The sequence below is a fragment of the Pseudophryne corroboree genome, chromosome 1 (genome assembly GCF_028390025.1).
Source record: "Pseudophryne corroboree isolate aPseCor3 chromosome 1, aPseCor3.hap2, whole genome shotgun sequence".
NCBI classification, from domain to species: Eukaryota; Metazoa; Chordata; class Amphibia; order Anura; family Myobatrachidae; genus Pseudophryne; species Pseudophryne corroboree.
This window is the reverse complement of record NC_086444.1, coordinates 1,117,095,155-1,117,119,336: the sequence shown is the minus strand read 5'-3', so window position 1 is coordinate 1,117,119,336 and position 24,182 is coordinate 1,117,095,155. Positions and strand designations below refer to the sequence as shown.

The following is a 24,182-nucleotide window of genomic DNA, read 5'->3' as shown; positions in this document are numbered from 1 at the left end:
ATAGAGCATATCAGAGATGCTGCCTTGTATATGAGGGATGCTCAGAGAGACATTTGTTTATTAAGCTCCAGAATAAATGCTATGTCTATTTCTGCTAGGCGGCTCTTGTGGACCCGACAGTGGACGGGAGATGCCGATTCAAAGCGGCATATGGAGTCCTTGCCTTACATAGGGGTGGAGTTGTTTGGAGACGGCCTCTCGGATCTTGTGTCTACGGCTATGGCTGGTAAGTCAAATTTCTTACCTTATGTCCCCCCGCAGCATACAAAAAAGGCACCTCATTATCAAATGCAGTCCTTTCGTTCCAATAAAAACAAGAAGGTACGGGGATCATCCTTTGTTGCCAGAGGGAAAGGCAGGGGAAAAAAGCTGCACACAGCTAGTTCCCAAGAGCAGAAGTCCTCCCCTGCGTCTGCAAAGTCCACCGCATGACGCTGGGGCTTCCCGAGGGAGGCAGATCTGGTGGGGGCTCGTCTTCGGTTTTTCAGCCACGTCTGGGTTCACTCGCAGGTGGATCCCTGGGCGTTAGAGATTGTTTCTCAGGGATACAGGCTGGAATTCGAAGACTTGTCTCCTCGCCGATTTTTCAAATCGGCTCTGCCGTCTTCCCCGTCAGAGAGGGAGCTAGTGTTGGCAGCAATCCAAAAATTGTGTATTCAATAGGTGATTGTCACAGTTCCTCATCTCCAGCAAGGAGAGGGATATTACTCAACCCTGTTTGTGGTCCCGAAACCGGACGGTTCGGTCAGACCCATTTTAAACCTGAAATCTCTGAACCTGTACTTGAAGAGGTTCAAGTTCAAACTGGAATCACTCAGGGCGGTCATCGCCAGCCTGGAGGGGGGGGATTGGATGGTGTCCCTGGACATAAAGGATGCTTACCTTCATGTTCCGATATTCCCCCCGCATCAGGCGTACCTGAGATTTGCAGTGCAGGACTGTCACTACCAATTTCAGACGTTGCCGTTTGGGCTTTCCACGGCCCCGAGAATTTTCACCAAGGTAATGGCGGAAATGATGGTGCTCCTGCGCAGGCAGGGGGTCACAATTATCCCATACTTGGACGATCTCCTCATAAAGGCGAGATCCCGGGAGAGGTTGCTGGACAGCGTGTCTCTGTCCATGAAGACGTTGCAGATACACGGCTGGATTCTCAATATACCGAAGTCCCAGCTAGTCCCTACAACGCGTCTGACCTTTTTGGGGCTGATTCTAGACACAGACCAGAAAAAGGTTCAGGAACTCATAGCCATGGTCAGGAACCTATTAAAACAAAAAAAAGGTTTCAGTGCATCAGTGCACGCGGGTCCTGGGGAAGATGGTGGCTTCCTACGAGGCCATCCCTTTCGGCAGGTTCCATGCAAGGACTTTTCAATGGGACCTCTTGGACAAGTGGTCCGGGTCCCATTTACAAATGCATCAAAGGATCACCCTGTCTCCCAGGACCAGGGTATCTATCCTGTGGTGGCTGAACAGTGCTCACCTACTAGAAGGTCGCAGGTTCGGCATTCAGGACTGGGTCCTGGTTACCACGGACGCAAGCCTCCGAGGCTGGGGAGCAGTGACACTGGGAAGAAATTTCCAAGGTCTCTGGTCAAGCCTAGAGTCTTGTCTTCACATCAACGTCCTGGAGTTGAGGGCCATATACAACGCCCTGCGTCAAGCGGAGGAATTGCTTCGGATGGGAGGCGGACTTCCTCAGCAGGCATCCGGGAGAGTGGGGACTTCATCCGGGAGAGTGGGGACTTCATCAAGAAGTCTTCGCACAGATCACGGATCGTTGGGGATTGCCTCAAATCGACATGACGGCATCCCATCTCAACAAAAAGCTAAAGCGGTATTGCGCCAGGTCAAGGGACCCTCAGGCGGTAGCGGTAGACACTCTGGGGACACCTTGGGTGTTCAGATCGGTCTATGTGTTTCCTCCTCTTCCTCTCATACCCAAGGTGTTGAGAATAGTAAGAAGAAAAGGAGTGAGAACAATCCTCGTTGTTCCAGATTGGCCACGACGGACCTGGTATCCAGATCTGCAGATAATGCTCACGGAAGATCCGTGGCCTCTTCCTCTAAGGCAGGACCTGCTGCGGCAGGGGCCCTGTCTGTTCCAAGACTTACTGCGGCTGCGTTTGACGGCATGGCGGTTGAACGCCGGATCCTAGCGGAAAAAGGGATTCCGGAGGAAGTCATTCCTACCCTGATCAAGGCTAGGAAAGACGTGACGTTAAAACATTATCACCGTATATGGCGGAAATATGTTTCTTGGTGTGAGGCCAAGAGCTGCTCCTACGGAGGAGTTCCATTTGGGCCGTCTACTTCACTTCCTTCAAACAGGAGTGACTTTGGGCCTAAAATTAGGGTCCATAAAGGTCCAGATTTCGGCCTTATCCATTTTCTTTCAAAGAGAATTGGCCTCTATTCCTGAAGTACAGACCTTTGTGAAGGGGGTGCTGCATATTCAGCCTCCCTTTGTGCCTCCGGTGGCGCCTTGGGATCTTAACGTGGTGTTGCGTTTCCTCAAGTCACCTTGGTTTGAACCACTCAAAACTGTGGAGTTGAAATACCTCACGTGGAAAGTGGTCATGTTGTTGGCGTTAGCTTCGGCAAGACATGTTTCCGAATTGGCGGCTTTATCACATAAAAGCCCATACTTGGTTTTTCACGTGGATAGGGCAGAGTTGAGGACTCGCCCTCACTTTCTGTCAAAAGTGGTCTCATCTTTTCATGTGAACCAACCTATTGTCGTGCCTGTGGCTACACGGGACTTGGAGGATTCCGAGTCCTTGGATGTAGTCAGGGCTTTGAAGATTTATGTGACCAGAACGGCTAGAATCAGGAAGACTGAAGCTCTGTTCGTTCTGTATGCGGCTAACAAGGTTGGCGCTCCTGCTTCAAAGCAGACTATTGCTCGCAGGATCTGTAACACGATTCAGCAGGCGCATTCTACGGCAGGATTGCCGTTACCGAAATCGGTTAAGGCCCACTCCACTAGGAAAGTGGGCTCTTCTTGGGCGGCTGCCCGAGGGGTCTCGGCATTACAGTTGTGCCGAGCAGCTACTTGGTCGGGGACAAACACCTTTGCAAAGTTCTATAAGTTTGATACCCTGGCTGAGGAGGACCTCCTGTTTGCTCAATCGGTGCTGCAGAGTCATCCGCACTCTCCCGCCCGTTTGGGAGCTTTGGTATAATCCCCATGGTCCTTACGGAGTCCCAGCATCCTCAAGGACGTTAGAGAAAATAAGATTTTACTTACCGGTAAATCTATTTCTCGTAGTCCGTATAGGATGCTGGGCGCCCGTCCCAAGTGCGGAATTTTTCTGCAAGACTTGTATATAGTTATTGCTTACATAAGGGTTATGTTATAGTTTTTCGGTTAAACCGTGGCTATGTTGTTGTTCATACTGTTAACTGGGTAAGTTTATCACAAGTTATATGGTGTGGCTGGTATGGATCTCGCCCTTAGATTTACAAAAATCCTTCCTCGTACTGTCCATCTCCTCTGGGCACAGTCTCCCTAACTGAGGTCTGGAGGAGGGGCATAGAGGGAGGAGCCAGTGCACACCCAGAGTCCAAAGCTTTCTTAAAGTGCCCTATCTCCTGCGGAGCCCGTCTGTTCCCCATGGTCCTTACGGAGTCCCAGGATCCTCTACGGACTACGAGAAATAGATTTACCGGTAAGTAAAATCTTATTTTTCGTGGGACTGTCCTGTTTTTTTATTTAGACTGTCCCGCTGTCCCACCCGCGGTGGGGGGGGGGGGGGCAGTTGGGAGGCTCCTGCACTTAGTAGAGCAGCGGTGAATAGCCGCTGTGAGGCGTGCGCACACACAACATTCTGTGGGGTTGCTACCGACTACACTAAAATATAGGAACGTTTATTACACCTAACATTATCATCGTTAAAGTCTAAGCGTAGTACTAGTTACCAAACATTCTCTAATATATACAGTGGTCGAAGTGGAAATTTTGAAGTGGGGGTATGCAAAAGTCAAGGATGTAATTATGCGTGCGAAGGGGCGTGGCCACCCAAAAAGGGGGAGTGGTCACCCAATAGGAGGCGTGTCCCATGTAGTAGAACCCCTTATACTATCTAGTACTGGTGCCCCTTTCACATTATAGCACACTGAATGAGCTGAAATTCACCTTGTAGCACACTGAATGAGCCGAAATTCACCTTGTAGCACACTGAACACTGAATGAGCCGAAATTCACCTTGTAGCACACTGAATGAGCAGAAATTCACCTTGTAGCACACTGAATGAGCCGAAATTCACCTTGTAGCACAATGAATGAGCCGAAATTCACCTTGTAGCACACTGAATGAGCCGAAATTCACCTTGTAGCACACTGAATGAGCCGAAATTCACCTTGTAGCACACTGAATGAGCCGAAATTCACCTTGTAGCACACTGAATGAGCCGAAATTCACCTTGTAGCACACTGAATGAGCCGAAATTCACATTGTAGCACACTGAATGAGCCGAAATTCACATTGTGGCACACTGAATGAGCTGAAATTGTGACAGCAGGGACAGCCAGAGTGACGACAGGGAGAGAGACAGTGACGACAGGGAGAGAGACAGTGACGACAGGGAGAGAGACAGTGACGACAGGGAGAGAGAGACAGTGACGACAGGGAGAGAGAGAGACAGTGACGACAGGGAGAGAGAGACAGTGACGACAGGGAGAGAGACAGGGAGAGAGAGTGACGACAGGGAGAGTGACGACAGGGGGAGAGACAGGGGGAGAGAGTGACGACAGAGGGAGATACAGGGGGAGAGAGTGACGACAGGGAGAGAGTGACGACAGGGATAACAGGGAGAGTGACGACAGGGGAGAGAGAGTGACGACAGTGAGAGTGACGACAGTGAGTGACGAGAGTGACGACAGGGAGAGTGACGACAGGTAGAGAGAGTGACGACAGAGAGAGACAGTGACGACAAAGAGAGAGAGACGGGGAGAGAGAGACGACAGTGACGACAGGGAGAGAGTGACGACAGGGAAAGAGAGACGACAGTGACGACAGGGAGAGAGAGTGACGACAGGGAGAGAGTGACGACAGGGAGAGAGAGACCACAGTGACGACAGGGAGAGAGACGACAGTGACAACAGGGATAGAGTGACGACAGGGATAGAGTGATAACAGCGATAGAGTGACGACAGCGATAGAGTGACGACAGAGAGAGTGACGACGGAGAGACAGTGACGACGGAGAGACAGTGACGACAGGTAGAGACAGTGACGACAGGGAGAGAGGCAGGGGGAGAGAGAGTGACGACAGGGAGAGTGACGACAGAGGGAGAGTGACGACAGGCAGAGTGACGACAGGGAGAGTGACGAGAGTGACGACAGGGAGAGTGACGACAGGGAGAGCGTGACGACGGAGAGCGTGACGACAGCGACGACAGGGAGAGAGTGACGACAGTGACGACAGGGAGAGTGACGACAGGGAGAGACAGTGACGACAAGGAGAGACAGTGACGACAGAGAGAGAGAGACGAGGGAGATAGTGACGACAGTGATGACAGGGAGAGAGTGACGACAGAGGAAGAGTGACAACAGGGAGAGTGACGACAGTAACGACAGGGAGAGTGACGACAGGGAGAGTGACGACAGTGACGACAGGGAGAGTGACGACAGTGAGAGTGACGACTGTGATGACAGGGAGAGTGACGACAGGGAGGGTGACGACAGGGACAGTGACGACAGGAACAGCAGGGAGAGAGGTGACAGCAGGGGAACATTACCTTATTTGTTGCTGGCAGCAGTGAGTTGGCACCGGGCGGCTGGTGAGCGGGGCCGGCGGCCGGCTGGTGAGCGGGAGCAGCAGGCGGATGGTGAGCGGCGTGCGCGGGCGGCTGGCAGCGGTGAGCGGCTGTGAGCTAATACAGTGCTCTACATAGCCGCCGCCCGCCGCGCAGGGACGGGGAGCACCATGTGCAGCAGGATGGCCACTTCCCTCGCCTCCTGCTGCACTTTCTGGGCTCATTTCCGGGTCAGTGGAAGTAGTGGCGGTATACCATACCGCCGTATACCGCCCCACTTCGACCACTGAATATATATATATATATATATATATTCACTAACACCCCTTTTCCTCTCTCAGATCACAACCTTATCACCTGCATGCTCTCCTCCATTACTTTAAACTCACTGTCACTGAAGTCCTCCAATCCTCCTCAAACCGGTAAAAATATTAATGCCATTAATCTTCACGAACGTTCCACCTCACTCCAACAACTGCTTTTACCTATTTCTGCATTCACTTCTCCTGAGATGGCTGTATCGCACCGCACCTGAACCCGGCTCTAGAGAGAGCCCTTGATGTAGTGGCTGCAGCTACCCAACACACTCCACGTAGGCCTAGATGTCAACCATGGCACTCTAAATTAACAAGACACCTACAAAAACTGTCAAGTAAAGTTGAATGTCAGTTGCGTAAATCTCATATTCCAAGTGACTTCCTCACATATAAGACTGTCTACCACTCTTATCGTAATGCCCTGGACACTGCCAAGCAAACATATTTACAAACTCTCATCTCTACTCAAGCCTCTAACCCTAAATGACTTTTTAATACATTTAAATCACTTCTCAACCCTCCTTCACCCAACCCACCAGCCACTATTAAGGCACAAGATCTTGCTTCCTACTTCAAGGACAAGATTTATAAATTTGAGATGAAATGGTATGCTCTTCCACAGCCAGTGACCTGCTCAATTCCCTACCTGAACCCTCTGGCACTTTCTCTTCATTTTATCCCACAAATGAAGATGAAGTATCAACACTCATCCTGTTACTCTGTTATCTCTCCTCCTCCTCCTTCTCTATTACCTCTCCTCTTGATCCTATACCCTCATAAATAAGTAAATCCCCTGTGCTCATCCCAACCTTAACTAACATCTGTAATCTCTCTCTCTCTCTCTCTCTCTCTCTCTCTCTCTCTCTCTCTCTCTCCTGGTATCTTTCCTTCACTGTTCAAGCATGCAGTGATTACTCCCATTCTGATAAAAACAAAATTCTGACCATAACTCTCTCTCAAACTCCCATCTCTCAGCTCCCTTGCCTCTCCAAGCTACTTGAGAAACTTGCCTACACTCACCTCACATATTTTCTTAACTCATACAGCTTATTGGTCCCACATCAGTCAGGCTTTCGTTCCCAACACTCCACAGAGACAGCACTGACTAAAGTAGTGAATGATCTGGTCACTGCGAAGTCTAAAGGCCATTACTTACTTCTTATTCTTCTAGATCTCTCTGCTGCTTTTGACACTGTTGATCACTCTCTTCTCATACAAACACTACAATCCTTACGTCTTCAGGACACACTCTTCATTCTGATTCTGATTCTATTTCATCCTTGCTCCCATGCATGATTGCAGGACTTTTTCAGGCTGCACCCATTCTGTGGAATGCCCTACCATGCACAATAAGACTTTCCTCTAGTCTCCAAACCTTCAAGTGTTCCCTGAAAACTCACCTATTCAGACAAGCTTATCAAATTCCAGAACTGCTCACATAACCTTCATAAGCTTTCCTATCCAATTATATCCCCACTGTACAGTCCACACATATCCTCACATTTTTTCTCTTTCTTCACTTTCCCTTCCTTCTGACACTGGTTCATCATTGCTGTGATGTGATATCATGTAGCCCACCAAGAACCTTTGCAATCTGGTGGATACCTATGCAATTGATAGCACCTATACTTGTGTATCAATGTCAATTTCCCTATAGATTGTAAGGTTGCGAGCAGGGCCTACCTACCTTTATGACTGTTTGTTATTACCCAGTTTTGTTTTATCAATGTGCCCAGTTATAAAGTGCAAAGGAATTTGCTGTGCTATATAAGAAACTGTTAATAATAATAATAATAATAATTATATATATACACACATACACACACTACCGTTCAAAAGTTTGGGATCACCCAGACAATTTCGTGTTTTCCATGGAAACTCAATTTTATTTATCAAATGAGGTGCAAAATGAATAGAACATATAGTCAAGACATTGCCAAGGTTAGAAATATTGATTTTTGTATGAAATAATAATTTTGTCCTTCAAACTTTGCTTTCGTCAAAGAATGCTCCCTTTGCAGCAATTACAGCATTGCAGACCTTTGGAATTCTAGGTGTTAATTTGTTGAGGGAATCTGAAGAAATTTCGCCCCATGCTTCCTGAAACATCTCCCACAAGTTGGATTGGCTTGATGGGCACTTCTTGCGTACCATACGGTCAAGCTGCTCCCACAACAGCTCAGTGAGGTTGAGATCCGGTGACTGCGCTGGCCGCTCCATTACAGACAGAATACCAGCTGTCTGCTCTTCCCTAAATAGTTTTGCATAATTTGGAGGTGTGCTTTGGGTCATTGTCCTGTTGTAGGAGGAAATTGGCTCCAATCAAGCGCTGTCCACAGGGTATGGCAAGGCGTTGCAAAATGTAGTGATAGTCTTCCTTATTCAAAATCCCTTTTACCTTGTAAAAATCTCCCACTTTACCAGCATCAAAGCAGCCCCAGACCATCACATTACCTCCACCATGCCTGACAGATGGCGTCAGGCACTCTTCCAGCATCTTTTCACTTGTTTCACAAATGTTCTTCTGTGTGATCCAAACACCTCAAACTTCGATTCATCTGTCCATAACGCTTTTTTCCAATTTCTTCTGTGTGATCCAAACACGTCAAACTTTCAATTCCTCTGTCCAATGTCTGTGTTCTTTTGCCCATATTAATCTTTTCCTTTTATTGGATAGTCTCAGATATGGCTTTTTCTTTGCCACTCTGCCTAGAAGGCCAGCATCCCGGAGTCGCCTCTTCACTGTAGGCGTTGACACTGGCATTTTGCGGGTACCATTTAATGAAGCTGCCAGTTGAGGACCTGTGAGGCATCTATTTCTCAAATTAGAGACTCTAATGTACTTGTCTTCTTGCTCAGTTGTGCCCTGGGGCCTCCCACTTCTCTTTCTACTCTGGTTAGAGCCTGTTTGTGCTGTTCTCTGAAGGGAGTACTACACACCGTTGTAGGAAATGTTCCGTTTCTTGGAAGTTTCTCGCATGGAATAGCCTTCATTTCTTAGAACAAGAATAAACTGTTGAGTTTCACATGAAAGTTCTCTTTTTCTTGCCATTTTGAGAGTATAATCGAACCCACAAATTTGATGCTCCAGATACTCAACTAGCTCAAAGGAAGGCCAGTTTTATAGCTTCTCTAACGAGCAAACCCGTTTTCAGCTGTGCTAACATAATTGCACAAGGGTTTTCAAGGGTTTTCTAATCATCCATTAGTCTTCTACCGCGATTAGCAAACACAATGTACCATTAGAACACTGGAGTGATGGCTGCTGGAAATGGGCCTCTATACACCTATGTAGATATTCCTTTAAAAACCAGACGTTTGCCGCTAATATAGGGGGTCATTCCAAGTTGATCGCTAGCTGCCATTGTTCGCAGCGCAGCGATCGGGCTAAAAATCGGCTGTTCTGCGCATGCGTATGGGCCGCAGTACGCACGAACGAAGTACCTGCACACAAAACTATGCAGTTTTACACAAGGTCGAGCGACTCTTTTCAGTCGCTCGGCTGATCGGTGAGTGATTGACAGGAAAGGGGCGTTTCTGGGAGGTAACTGACCGTTTTCTGGGAGTGTGCTAAAAAACGCAGGCGTGTCTGAAGATAACGCAGGCGGGGGAGTGGCTGGCCGAACGCAGGGCGTGTATGTGACGTCAAAACAGGAACTAAATAGTCTGCAGAGATCGCAAGGTAGGAGTAGGTTTGCAGCTACTCCAAAAACTGACAGAAATTTTTTTCGAGCAGTTCTGCTAACCTTTCATTCGCACTTCTGCTAAGCTAAGATACACTCCCAGAGGGCGGCGGATTAGCGTTTGCACTGCTGCTAAAAGCAGCTAGCGAGCGAACAACTCAGAATGAGGGCCAGAGTCATTAACCACATTAACAATGTATAGAGTGTATTTCTGATTAATTTAATGTTATCTTCATTAAAGAGTAGCAAACAGGGTTGTTACCAGATACAGATCATCGCAGTTGGCGACACTCAAAGCTCCCAGCAGGGAAAAAAATGGAGACTTCAGTTGTGTTGCAGCAACGTTTCAATGTTAATATGATAACATTTTCTTCAGGACAATCAAACAAATACACAAACCATACCTTTATACCATGCCGTCGCCGACCATGCCGCCCAACGTCCGCCGCATCTCAGTCCCTTGTAAGTGACGTCACAAGGTATGGTTTGTGTATTTGTTTGATTGTCCTGAAGAAAATGTAAAAGCATCCAATTCAAACAAGTGAACATCACTATTGGGCAGCTTTTTATTTAGAGTCCTGGTGACCGTAACCAGAGCTTCTTAAGCTAACTCACAAAGAACATCCAAAATGAAAGGTCAACAAATATGTGGCCACTAATTATTTAGATGCAGGAGTCCTGGGGACTGTGGTAGTCCTGGTATAAATGAAAGTAAACTGGCTATATAATGCTGTACATTCTTGGAAACTGGTGTAAGGAACATCTAATTATCATGAGATTCCTAAAGTAAATTAAACTATTTGTATCGTCTGGATATGAAAATCAGATAATTCAATACTAACACCCCTGAAGAAGTCACCACAGATTAAACGTGTTGGGTGAAAAACTTTTGTAATTTGCTATTTCAACAAAATCATGTGGCAATTGCCATTCTTTGTCTTATGCTGACACCAAAGGGTGTTTTATACTGTCTATAAGAAAAAGTCACATGTACATCATTTGTGAATTGTTTTAATTGAATTTAAATGTACATATTTGTATAAGAATCTTTTGGGTGTACTCAAAAACAGTTTAAAAGGAATGAGCATCACACTCACATCATACATAGGAAGCTACCTTTAATTTAAGAACAACCAGTGAAAACTTAGTTTCACAAGGAAGTAATCGAGCTCTCCCCAGAAATAACTATTTATTCATCTCTTTAACCTTTGGGCCCACACTGGCAAGGGGCAATTTTTGGGGTAGTATCGATTGAAAGACAATAAGCTGTCCAATAATCCAAATATCCCAAAATAAGAGTATACAATATTTTTATTAGGTTGAATATATTATTCATCTAAACTAGACAGCACTCTCCAGATTAAATTTTCAAAAATCAAAAAAGTGGATATTTATTATAAAGTCTATCTCACAGTTTCCAGGAAATGTCCAACGTTTCGGTCCACACCGGGACCTTTTTCAAGGTGTACAGCAACAAACCATCCAGTACAGCAGTGCAGCATAAGTCAAATGAAGTAGGGAAACTGGAGCACCGAATGGGCCTCACAAGCCCCTATTATATACCCTGAAAATGGCGCCATTCCCGCCTCCAATGTCACTGGAGACGTGGTGGAACGCAAGGTGAAACGCAAACATCACTTCCGGTAACACCGGAAGTGAGTCGCGCTATGTTAACAAATCATACACGCTCTTTAAATGTCGAACTACATGTCATTAGGCACCCATGGTGTGGAGCAGAATGCTCAAAATTACCTGGAGCCCAAGGGGGAACTACTCATGGTAACGCCCTCGCGCCGGGGCCAGGTGATGTGCCTGGCGGAACGCATGCTGAGACGCAGGCGTCACTTCCGGTATTAACCGGAAGTGAGCCGCGCCAACAGCCGGACAGTGGGGTTTGACTTATCATATTTAAAGAATAGGGCACCATAAGGTAACATGTATTGAGTACACACAGAGGGTAGTGTGTGATACTCAGATGGCGCCACTTACGTCAGAGCTAAATGAAATACATAGTGGACCGCAGACGTCACTTCCGGTGATACCGGAAGTGGGCTTCGTCACACTAATGTGTAGCAGGAGTAAATGTCCAAATTGCATTTACTTCTTGTAGGCAGTGGGCTTAGAGATCCATATGTGTTTACCCATTAATAATGGATATCCCAGTGGGGTCAATATGGATAGGGTATACATAGAGACCTGTGAGATCACTTGAGGATAAACATGCGTGTATAGTGCTATAACAGGAAAGTGCAAATAATTACAAGAGTGATGTTAAACTAATCACACTAAACATACTGAAAACATACTGTGTGTCTACAAGGGTACAAAGAATGGGATATTAATGTACATTCAGGTTCAAGGTTATTTAAAAAAAATTGACAACGGATTATTTTCATTCATGCCCCTAGGGGCAATAGTGTCCAATCTGTAGATCCATGAACTCTCTCTCTTCTTGAGCAGCAGGGTACGGTCTCCCCCTCGAGGTGGTGGGGGTATCCAGTCTACAAGTTTCGATCTGAGGTCCGATACCTGACGTCGTGATGTCATGAAATGCCGAGCTACTGGCAATGTAGCTGTGCCAGTTGTGATTGCTTGGTGGATGGAGGTTCTGTGGTTGGCCATCCTATCTCTGAATCGCCTGGAGGTCATCCCAACATAATAGAGTCCACAAGGACAGGTTAGGATATAGATGAGGTGGTCCATCAAACAGTGTAGTCTGTATTTAATCGCTATCGGTCGTCCAGAATGAGGATGCGGAAAGGATGATCCTGTGAGCATGCCTCTGAAGGTAGTGCAGCCTGTACATTTGAAGCAACCTGGGCGTTGTTCATGAAGCCATGTATGTGTCGTGGAGGGACTGTGTTCAATCAAGGGTCTCATCAGCAGCTGTTTCAGATTTGATGCTCTACGATAGGCCATCATCGGGGGAGTGCTTTTTTTCAGTTTAAGGTGGTCATCTGTTGTAAGGATCGGCCAATGTTTACGGATCGATCTGGCGATCTTGTTAGATTGATTACTGTATGTGGTAGTAAACACCATCCGATTTGTAGTTGCTGTGCCCTGTGTGTTGGTAGTCGGCTCAGCAAACTTCTTCCTGGCTTTCAGCAGGCACCCGGCAACTATTTCCTTCTTGTAGCCTCGTTGTATAAATTGCGTGGTCATCTCTGATAATTGGCTCTCCATGGTGTCCTTTTCTGAATTGTTCCGCATCACCCTGAGGAATTGCGAAACTGGGAGGTTGTTTTTTAAGGCTGGTGGATGTTGGCTACTAAAGAGTAGCAGAGTATTTCTGTCTGTGGGCTTTCTATACAGACTAGTGATGATACGGCCCTCTACCAAGGTGACAGTTATGTCCAAAAAATTGATGCTATGTGGGTCACTCTGACAGGTGAATTTAACCGGGCTTTCAAGACCATTCAAGGAGCTCACCATCTGGTTAAATGTGTCTTTGTTACCTTTCCATATTAGAAAAATGTCATCTATGAAACGTTTATAAAATAATATCTCAGTCCCATAGTTGGACAGGATGTATGATTGCTCATATTCAGTCATGAATATGTTCGCATAGGCCGGTGCCAAATTCGATCCCATGGCGGTCCCCTCACGTTGTAGATAGTATTTTCCTCGATACAAGAAGTGATTTTGTTTAAGGACTAGACTAGCTAGGTCCAAGAGGAATCCCACTGGTGGTCCGGTGGGAGGTTGACGTAATAATGCTCTTTCCAGTGCTTGGAGGCCTTGATCATGAGGGGTGATGGTGTAAAGGGAACACACATCCATTGTCGCCAGTAGAATATTGTCCAAGTCTGAAGGTAGATTGGACAATTTCTGCAGAAAATCCGAGGTGTCCCGCACATAGCTACTACTGAGTTGTACTATGGGTTGTAAGAAAGTATCTAGATACATGGCCAGTGGTTGTAAAAGCGAGTTTCTGGCTGAGATGATTGGCCTGCCTGGTGGGTGTAGCAGGGTTTTGTGGATCTTGGGAATGGTATAGATGATAGGGCACACTGGAAAGTCAACAGTCAAGAATTCGTATGTGTGTTTGTCGATATGTGATGATTGGAACCCTAGGTGTAGTAAGTCATCCACCTTAGTTTTTATGTTAGGGATGGGGTTGCCCTGGAGGCAGGTATAGGTCACTTCATCGGACAACTGTCTCACTATTTCTGAGTTGTAATCATCCCAATCTTGCACCACCACCGCACCACCCTTGTCGGCTGGCCTAATAACAATGCTAGTATCCTTCTTTAACGCAGTAAGGGCCTTACGTTCTGCGATAGAAAGGTTGTCAAAGCGTCTTTTAGTGCGTTCCGCCAGGCACATCACCTGGCCCCGGCGCGAGGGCGCTACCATGAGTAGTTCCCCCTTGGGCTCCAGGTAATTTTGAGCATTCTGCTCCACACCATGGGTGCCTAATGACATGTAGTTCGACATTTAAAGAGTGTGTATTATTTGTTAACATAGCGCGACTCACTTCCGATGTTACCGGGAGTGATGTTTGCGTTTCACCTTGCGTTCCACCATGTCTCCAGTGACATTGGAGGCGGGAATGGCGCCATTTTCAGGGTATATAATAGGGGCCTGTGAGGCCCATTCGGTGCTCCAGTTTCCCTACTTCATTTGACTTATGCTGCACTGCTGTACTGGATGGTTTGTTGCTGTATACCTTGAAAAAGGTCCCGGTGTGGACCGAGACGTTGGACATTTCCTGGAAACTGTGAGATAGACTTTATAATAAATATCCACTTTTTTGATTTTTGAAAATTTAATCTGGAGAGTGCTGTCATTTCCACATAGAGGAGATACTGTATGTTATATATATATATATATATATATATATATAAAACCTCCAAATTTATAAAACCTCCGAATATATATAACTTCCAAGTTTCTTCTCCCTACCTCTGTCACTCTCTCCCTCTCCATATCAGACTCTCCGCCTCTCTACAAAACTTAAAATGGCCTCTGAAGGCCCACTTCTTTTTTTTATCCTTTAGGTAATCTCAACCCTTTTTGAACCTTAATTCTTTGTAAGGAAATTCATAAGCATATGAATATCCTTACAAAGAATTAAGGTTCAAAAACGGTTGAGATTACCTAAAGGATAAAAAAAAAAGGGGCAGACTAGATGGGCCAAGTGGTTCTTATCTGCTGTCAAATTCTATGTTTCTATGTTTCTTTATTAAACACAGCCATCTTTCATCCATACCCTCTGTTCCATGTTCACTGCCTACCCCATCTATGACACCCCTGTCTGTCTACTGCTCCCCTTAAGAATGTAAGCTCTAACGAGCAGGGCCCTCTACCCTTGTGAGCTTTTCCTTCTCTTACTTTTAGGCCCTACACACTAGCCGACATCAGCCAAAGATATGAACGATCTCGTTCATAAATGAACGAGATACCGTTCATATCTTTGAGTGTGGAGGCTCCAGCGATGAACGATGCGCGGCACCGCGCTCGTTCATCGCTGGTCCCCCGTCGGCTGTACATACAGGCCAATATGGACGATCTCGTCCATATTTGCCTGCACTTCAATGCAGCCGGGTGACGGGGGGAGTGAAGAAACTTCACTCCCCCCGTCACTGCCCCTCCGCCGTATCCGCCGTCGGGCAGCTCGGCGGCGGATCGGCCAATGTGTAGGGCCCTTAAGTCTATCATTTACTCAAGACTCCCTACAATGGCACCTAACCCTCAGTTTCTGCCTCCTTGATGCTTAGAGTATTTCAGTGCCATGACCGCTGATGTGTGAAATTTTATATACCATGCATGTATTTGTCTTGCATTGTCTTGTACTGCAAGTCACTGTTTTGCTGACTTGTTTATGTACTTTGTTAGGCGCTTGGCCAAGTGTTGGACTGGGGCGTGAGGGGCCCACTGGGGGGATGCAGTGGTAGCTCCCTATGTTTAGTAGTGTGGCCAGTCTCCAGAGGGGGTGTGGCCAGCCACCACATTGATTTGCCAAACTATTATAGAGGCAGTGGCGGATCCAGGGGAGGGGCACTCGGGCCCGTGCCCCCCCCCCCCCCCCTGTCATTTTTGGCAGTTTTTTTTTTTTTAGACCGGCAACAGCACTGCTGCAATCTCCCCTTGATAGAGCCAGCGGGCAGTAGTCCCAGCGCAGGAGGCCCGGCGGTCAGAGCTCACACTGTCAGCCGCCAGCGCTGCACCTCCTCCTGCCTCGTAACCAATGGCAACCCGCGCCAACACATCACGCTGCGCGCTGCCGCTCTCTCGTCCTGTACCACACCGCGCGCTGCCGCTCTCTCCTACTGTACCCAGCCTTTACTCACCGTGCGCTGAGCGCTCTCTCCTCCTGAAGCTGCTGTTTATGGGCACCATTAGGAGTCACAAACGCTCCTTCCTGTCCCAGGATGCCAGCCAGTGGGGCAAAGACTTAAGGTATTTGCTCAAAGTAAATGTGATAGGATGGGGGGGCATGCAAGGTTGTCAGGGAATCCTTTGTTGTGTCTTTCCTGAAACAAAGTTACAGTATGTCCCTGTATCTCCCCCTCAGCACCCTCCTCCTCTTGTATCTCCCCCTCAGCACCCTCCTCCTCCTGTATCTCCCCCTCAGCACCCTCCTCCTCCCTGTATCTCCCCCTCAGCACCCTCACCCTCCCTGTATCCCCCCTCAGCACCCTCACCCTCCCTGTAACTCCCCCTCAGCACCCTCACCCTCCCTGTATCCCCCCTCAGCACCCTCACCCTTCCTGTATCCCCCCTCAGCAACCTCACCCTACCTGTATCCCCCTCAGCACCCTCACCCTCCCTGTATCCCCCCTCAGCACCCGCACCCTCCCTGTATCTCCCCCTCAGCAACCTCACCCTCCCTGTATCCCCCTCAGCACCCTCACCCTCCCTGTAATTCCCCCTCAGCACCCTCACACTCCCTGTAACTCCCCCTCAGCACCCTCACCCTCCCTGTATCTCCCCCTCAGCACCCTCACCCTTACTGTATCTCCCCCTCAGCACCCTCACCCTCCCTGTATCTCCCCCTCAGCACCCTCACCCTTACTGTATCTCCCCCTCAGCACCTTCCTCCTCCCTGTATCTGCCCCTCAGCACCCTCCTCCTCCCTGTATCTCCCCCTCAGCACCCTCCCCCTCCCTGTATCTCCCCCTCAGCATCTCCCCTTCAGCACCCTCACCCTCCCTGTATCCCCCCATAGCACCCTCACCCTCCCTGTATCTCCCCCTCAGCAACCTCACCCTCCCTGTATCCCCCCATAGCACCCTCACCCTCCCTGTATCTCCCCCTCAGCAACCTCACCCTCCCTGTATCCCCCTCAGGAACCTCACCCTTCCTGTATCTCCCCCTCAGCACCCTCCTCCTCCCTGTATCTCCCCCTCAGCACCCTCCTCCTCCCTGTATCTCCCCCTCAGCACCCTCACCCTCCCTGTATCTCCCCCTCAGCACCCTCCTCCTCCCTGTATCTCCCCCTCAGCACCCTCCCCCTCCCTGTATCTCCCCCTCAGCATCTCCCCCTCAGCACCCTCACCCTCCCTGTATCCCCCCTCAGCACCCTCACCCTCCCTGTATCTCCCTTTCAGCATCTCTTCTGCCAGTTAGTCACCCTCTCTCTGTCATCCACTGCCAATCACCCTCTCCCTGTCACCCACTGCCAGTCACCCTCCCCGTCACCCACTGCCAGTCACTCTCCCCGTCACCCACTTCCTGTCACCCACTGCCAGTCACTCTATACCCAGTCACACACTACAAGTCACGTTCTCCCAGTCACCCTCTCTCCCACTGCCTGTCACCCACTGCCAGTCACTCTCCATCAACCGCTAGCTGTCACCAACTGATAGTCACTCTCCCTGTCACCTACTGCAAGTCACTCTCTCTCTCACTCTCTCCCTGTACTGTGAGGCCTCACCCCTTGTAGTGGTGACACACCCCTTTTCTGGGAGCGCATGCGCTGAAGGCGTCCGCAAATGTACTTGCCCCTTCCATGGTGCACCCCCTGTCATTTTCTTCTGGATCCGCCCCTGTATAGAGTGCATGGGCTGGGTCTCTTGATAAACATGTATAGTAAATACTGCTAGTGCATGCATGATAATGAACAGTACCAGATTAATAACAGCAATGCACTGTAGAAAGTACAATATAGTCCCGTGGAGTATAATGTAACATGTATAATGTTCTATTCAAGAGCACAGTCTGGAACCTGATCCCTAGAGTAGAAGGTGGGCACCCAGGCAATGGGGCCCACCGGGGTTTTACCCTGGACCCCTCTGGGCCAGTCCAACACTTCCTTGAGCCCAGGCATGGAAACCTTGTGGTTCTACACGGAGATCAGAAGAGATTGTTACCAGAGAAATGGTACATTTGGCTGGAGCTTTCTTATAATCTTTAGTTCTGCTGAAAATCTGATAATGCACTATGCTATATTTCAGTAATAACGCTGCAGAAAATGAGTAATGCAATACTTCCCCTTTGTAGACTTTTTTTCTGTTACTAAGTCTGATGAGTACAGAAAGTGAACACTGAACTTCACTAAGGAAGTGACTAGTGAGTGTGACTGAGTGGGGAACACATCGAGATGTAGATTCTGCTAAGAACAGAGAGATCTTGCAGTCACACGTGTCATGCAATGGCAGATTCTCTCCTACTAAAACTCCTCTTGGCAATGATTGTCCTGCTCATCGTCTGTATCCCGGAATGGTTCGATAGTGAAGGTAAGTTCTGCTTTTCCCTGTAATGGATAACACTGCAAAAAAATTACATTATGGGCCTCATTTTATAGTTCGGAATAAATCCAGCATCTTGGCAAAAAATGCTTACAATAAAATGTGCTTAGAGATTTAGAGCTAGTGTAAAACCCCACTGGTACTAGGTATGCAAAATCTGCAGTCACTGTGTATAGTGCATCACACTTACTCTGCTCCGGCTGGTCATGGGTTCAGGCACAGATACCAGAGGGTCCCCTGAATAATCAGGTGTTTAATTACAGGTGCCTTGTGGGAGTGGACTACAGGTGTCGGTGCAGCGCATAAAGAATTGGGCGCCAGGCCATCTCATAAAACAGCATAAAGTTTATTTTAACATCAAAGCAGGGCATAGTTGCCGAGTTTTGGGCTGCTCTCTCCGGGAGAGAGCAGCCAGTCGGCTCAGCAGGGGGTCGGGCAGTGAGCTGATGTGAGGAGGGGGGCGGGCCGGAGGCGGCACGGGGGCGGGCCGGAGGCGGCACAGGGGCGGGCCAGAGGAGGGACGGGGGCGTGGCTGCTGGATCGCGTCATGCAAGCCACGCCCCCACTGTGTAATGCCACAATTACCGGCATTATACAGTGGGGGCGTGGCTTGCATGACGCGATTCAACAAGAATCGCATCATCGCCAGCCCGGACCGCCCACTTCACTCGCTAAGTGGGCAGCCGGGCAGAGGGGGACCCCTGTAATCGGGAGACTTTCCTGCTCTTCCGGGGGGCCGGGAGGGTCACACGATTTTCGGGAGCCTCCCGGCCATTCCGGGTGGGGAGGGAAGTATGAAGCAGGGCTATAGCAGGGATAACGTCTTAACACTCCTCCAGCACAAAAGCATAACGGTTACATTAGATCACATATCAGGGCACCTCCTCCAGCGCATCACTTAATTGCAGCAGCATGAACATGGCGAACAGCATTACGTACCAGGGCATTCTGTGACCAGTAGTGCTACACATACCAGGTTACCGTCTCTCTCTGTCCTAGCGAGGACTCTTGTCCATGGGGGGCTTCTAATCATGCCGCGTGGCTTCCGACCACTCCCCAGATGCCTCTTCGCTCGAGACTCACACCTGTGGCACATTCTTCTCACTGCATCACCCCCTCACTGGATTCTGAGTACTGCTGCTCTCACACTGCGGTGTCTACTTCTGTCAGGTGCCTTGCTGTGGCTGGCATCTCTCCCCACCTAAACATGTGGGAAGCCCTCACTGGGGTTACATCTTTCCAGCTCACACACCACGCTTCTCTCCTAGCTAACACACGTGCTTCTGCTATCACTCCAGGCTTCTGGGCTGCAAAGACACCAGGCTGCAAAGACCATGCTGCTGCTGCTGCATGACAGCCTTTTATAACCTTTTACTCCCAGGGAGAAATTCTGTCTGGGATTTCCCGTCCTGAGTTGCAATTTGGTGAGTCTTGCATTTGCTTTTTGCAGACTGATCTGTCTTACTGTGAGTTGGGCTGTTAACCCCTTCTGTGCTGCAAGCTGTAGGCTGCTGGCTCAGTGCTATGCAACTCCAGCAAACATTTTACATTTATTAAAGTCATGCTGGCACCTGTAGTGCCAGTTGATTTGTGCTTACAGTTCCAGGGTATTACACTAGCTCAACTCTAACAAAAAAATAAAAATAAATAATAGCGTCCAAGTTTTCAGAAGCAGCGTGATTCTGGCAATCGTGGCAGCAGGTTTAAACTGCCGATAATGTAAATGGCAAAATCTGCCTTTTTTCACATTTAAAATATTGCCACTCTAAATCTGCAGCCAAGGTCAGCGGAATTGCACTCAGGGTTGGTGCAAGGTTTCTCGGCACCCTAGGCAAAACTTCTGCCTACTGCCCCTTCCCCCAACCTGCCCTCCAGGTGAAAGACATGCTGCTGCTCTCCCCCACCCCCAGTCTGTTGCATGGCTGCTCCCTTCTCCCCATCTCCCCAGTATGTGTGGGTGGGTGGGTGCCTGCTGCTTCCTCCCCCCCCCCCACACTCTGTTAAATGTCTGCTGTTCTATCTCCCCCACCATCTGTGTGTGTGCTGCTGCTCATCCCCCCCAGACTGTGTGCATGCCTGCTGCTCATCTCCGCCCCCCTCGCCCTCTTTCCTTATCAAATGCAGAGAGTGCACTGTGCAGCCACCTTACCTGCAGGCTGCGATGCAGAGTTGGGACTGAGTAATCTGCAAAACAGTCTGGAATGAAGAGCAGCGCCACATGTTACCCCCAGCCAGGACTCCAGGAGCTGTCAAAGTTACTGCCTGTGCCGGGTGGAGGCGGAGCTGGAGGCTGCAATATGGGAACTTGCCAGTTGCGACTACTGTAAGATAGGAGTGCCGGGAGGATTGCGGCGACTGTGAGGTAGGACCACGCTACCTTTTTCAGGCAGCAGTAGCCGGCCGCCCCCTCAGAATCCATAGCTACATAGTACGGAAACCCAGCAGCAGCAGTGGACCATACTTGCCTACCTGACCCTCTCCATGAGGGAGCAAATGCTCTGTTCCTGGACTTTCCTGGTAATGTATGATTGCCATCACCTGTGGTGAGCTAGTTAATTGATAAGAAAGGTGTTTCACTACAGGTGATGGCAATCATACATTACCAGGAAAGTCCAGGAATAGAGCATTTTCTCCCTCATGGAGAGGGTCAGGTAGGCAAGTATGCAGTGGACACAAAAAAGGCCTAGAACCCCTGGCCTGTGAGGGATACATACTGTACATACAGTTGGATACGAAATTGCCGCACTAACAACGTGACTGCAACAAATGACTTTTTCTAACAAATTTGAACTCTTTTTTGAGACTGGACCATTGCACTTAATTGCATGCACAAAATGCTAACCACCATCAACAAGAGTATATGCTATTTATGTATGCTGAGGAATATGCCAGCTGGACAAGTATGGACTAATCTCTGAAACATTTAAGAGCATATAAGGATAGTCCAGTATCATTTTATTAGCAATTGTATTTTCCATGAATATTATGGGATTATTAGTCACAGTAATTGTGTGCTTTTATGTGACTTGTTAACAGCTTTATTTTTATACTGCAATTTAGATTTCAGTTTGAACACACCCCACCCAAATCTAATAGGGGAATTTAAGGGTTTTCAAGGTTTTTTTTCCCCTGCAGCCTCAGGGTTTTGCTATTCAATTGCATGAGAGAAAATGGGATGCGGTGAATCACAGTAACTTTTTTCACGCACCTTTTAGAGCCAGTCCAATTTTTCCTAAAACCATACATTTTTGAAAAAATCACAGGGACTTTCTCTAGTACACTTGCGGCAACCCCGGAACACCCTCCCCACCCCCACCAAGGACTAATTAAGTAATTCAGCAATTGGAAGTTTCCAATGGGCTTAATTTCTCTGTAATTACTCATCCTCCAAAAGCTGTGTCTTCTCCTCCAGCTTCGGAATCTGGACTCCTGCAGCAGTGGTGAGTGTAAAAGTGTGTGTGTGACCCCCAGTGTGCGTGTCACCCCCCCCCCCCCCCCCCCCAAAAGGCGTCAGCTGGAAGAACTACATCTCCCAACAGCCCCCAAGCCTCCCAGCAGCCCCATTCCTTAGTGGGAAGATAGGGAAATAATAATAATAATAATAATAATAATAATATTATTATTATTACAACAACTCTGATAATGTTACTTTATGCAGTCACGAGGTACCAATCAACCAGCTCCTAACTGATTTTTCAAACAGTCTGTAACATGACAGTTAGGAGCTGATTGGTACTTTATCTCTCTCCACTTTATCTCTCTCCAAGGCTTAGTAAATAGACCCCATTGTCACTGTTGACCTAGGGAATACATAAAGTAGCATCAGAGTTGTAATATTTCCCCATCTTCCCACTGTCTACAATGCCACCCTCGGCAGTGCTGTGCTGGCACCACAATGCCAATAAAGTTAAAATGCTACTTAAAACATTTTAACAGTGTCACTGGGTGGGCCTCTTACGCAACATCCGGATCAACGCCAGTAACTGGACCCGGGAGTCTGTCTGCGCATGCGCAGAGTGATGCGGCGACCGGAAGGGTCGATGGGAGGATCTGATTGTATCCCCCTGACAGCACAATGCGGAAAGTAGCCCATAGGCTTTCATAGGGTAATGGTCCATACACACGGAGCGTTATAGCTGAGCGATTTTGAGGCGGGGGGGGGGGGCGCACATTAGTGTCACGACGCACATTAGTGTCAGGTCCGGGAGGGGGAAAATGGCACAGAGTGTGTCCGTGTAGCCGGGCGGCGCAGGTCCAGGGGAGGGGGTTAATGGCTGCACAGTGGGATGGCGTGTAGTCCGGAGAGCAGCTCCTCTCAAGCTGACATTCTGAGGTGAGAGCCGCTGATATGCTGAAGTGAGCAGCACTGTCAATCTATGGGAAGGGGGGGGGGGGGGGTGATTGTGCTGTCCGTTCCATAGAGGAGGGGGGGAGACGGTGATGGTGCTATGCTGCCTGTGTGTGTGGTGGGGGGAGGTGCTGTTCTCCCGCCAGTCTATATGGGAAGGGGGGGGGGGGCATGATGGTGCAGTACTGTCTGTCAATGGGGGGGGATTATGGTGCTGCTCTGTCTGTCTTTGGGGGGTGATGGTACTGTTCTATCTGTCTATGAGTAAGGGGGAGATGATTGCACTGTCCTGTCTGTCTGTTGGGGGTGTGTGATCTGTCTGTCTATGGCTTTATCAAAGCTGCCAAGTGACAGTGAAATGCGTTAGGGGGCCACATCTCTGACCAGGGCGTTGCTGAGGATTCCTGCAGGCGTTACACAGGACTTTGCATTTCATCAGGAGATTCCAGTCCCTTCAGTGTGGATATAAATAAAGGGAGAACCACCATCTTCACTGCGTGGGATAGAGAGATCACTCCAGAACCCCGCTAGGTGGAATACCCGGCTGAATTACCACCAGGGACTTGGTAACTATTCCTCACTACCTGGACGCCATTCTATTTATACAAACGCATGCGTTGCAGGACTATCTCCATCTTCCAGCAATAGTTGCATATGCCAGCATTTTTGCACAAAGACTGCCCTGAGTGAATAATTGTGTGTCAGAGAGTGGCTTATTAAGGCTCAGTATCAATATTATCTTCTTGGCATCATCAGTGCCATATTATTTTTTTTTTTTTCATGTGTATTTGTATCTGTGCAATTGATTTTAACAAATATAAAAACTGAATTTATATGTTAGCGCAGTTGGTATTTCTTGTTTGTCACAATTATCCCGTACTTGGACGATCTCCTCATAAAAGCAAGATCACGAGAGCAGTTGTTGAACAGCGTGTCACTTTCACTGAAGGTGTTACAGCAACACGGCTGGATTCTCAATATCCCGAAGTCACAGGTAGTTCCTACTACTCGTTTGACCTTCTTAGGCATGATTCTGGATACAGACCAGAAAAGGGTTTATCTTCCAATAGAAAAGGCACAGGAACTCATGACTCTGGTCAGGGACCTATTGAAGCCAAAACAGGTGTCAGTGCATCACTGCACTCGAGTCCTGGGAAAGATGGTGGCATCTTACGAGGCCATTCCCTTCGGCAGGTTCCATGTGAGGACCTTCCAATGGGACCTACTGGACAAGTGGTCCGGGTCTCATCTACAGATTCATCAGTTGATCACCCTGTCCCCCAGGGCCAGGGTGTCTCTCCTGTGGTGGCTACAGAGTGCTCACCTTCTAGAGGGTCGCAGGTTCGCCATTCAGGACTGGATTCTGGTAACCACGGACGCG

At 48.4% G+C, this 24,182-nt stretch overlaps 1 protein-coding gene across 3 annotated transcripts in view; it reads left to right on the top strand.

Moving 5' to 3' along the window:
• LOC134927742 (uncharacterized) overlaps positions 1 to 24,182 on the top strand; it is a 104,441-nt gene that overhangs the window by 38,544 nt on the left and 41,715 nt on the right. The window contains exon 1 of one of the 3 annotated variants that reach the window (XM_063922645.1): positions 18,270 to 18,441. The exons of 1 other annotated variant lie outside the window; for it this stretch is intronic. In XM_063922645.1, coding sequence (XP_063778715.1) covers positions 18,357 to 18,441 — 85 coding nt within the window. In that variant the 5' untranslated portion in view covers positions 18,270 to 18,356. Of the gene's footprint in view, positions 1 to 18,269; positions 18,442 to 24,182 lie in introns of those variants that run through there. One more of the 3 variants, XM_063922653.1, reaches the window with a different exon arrangement.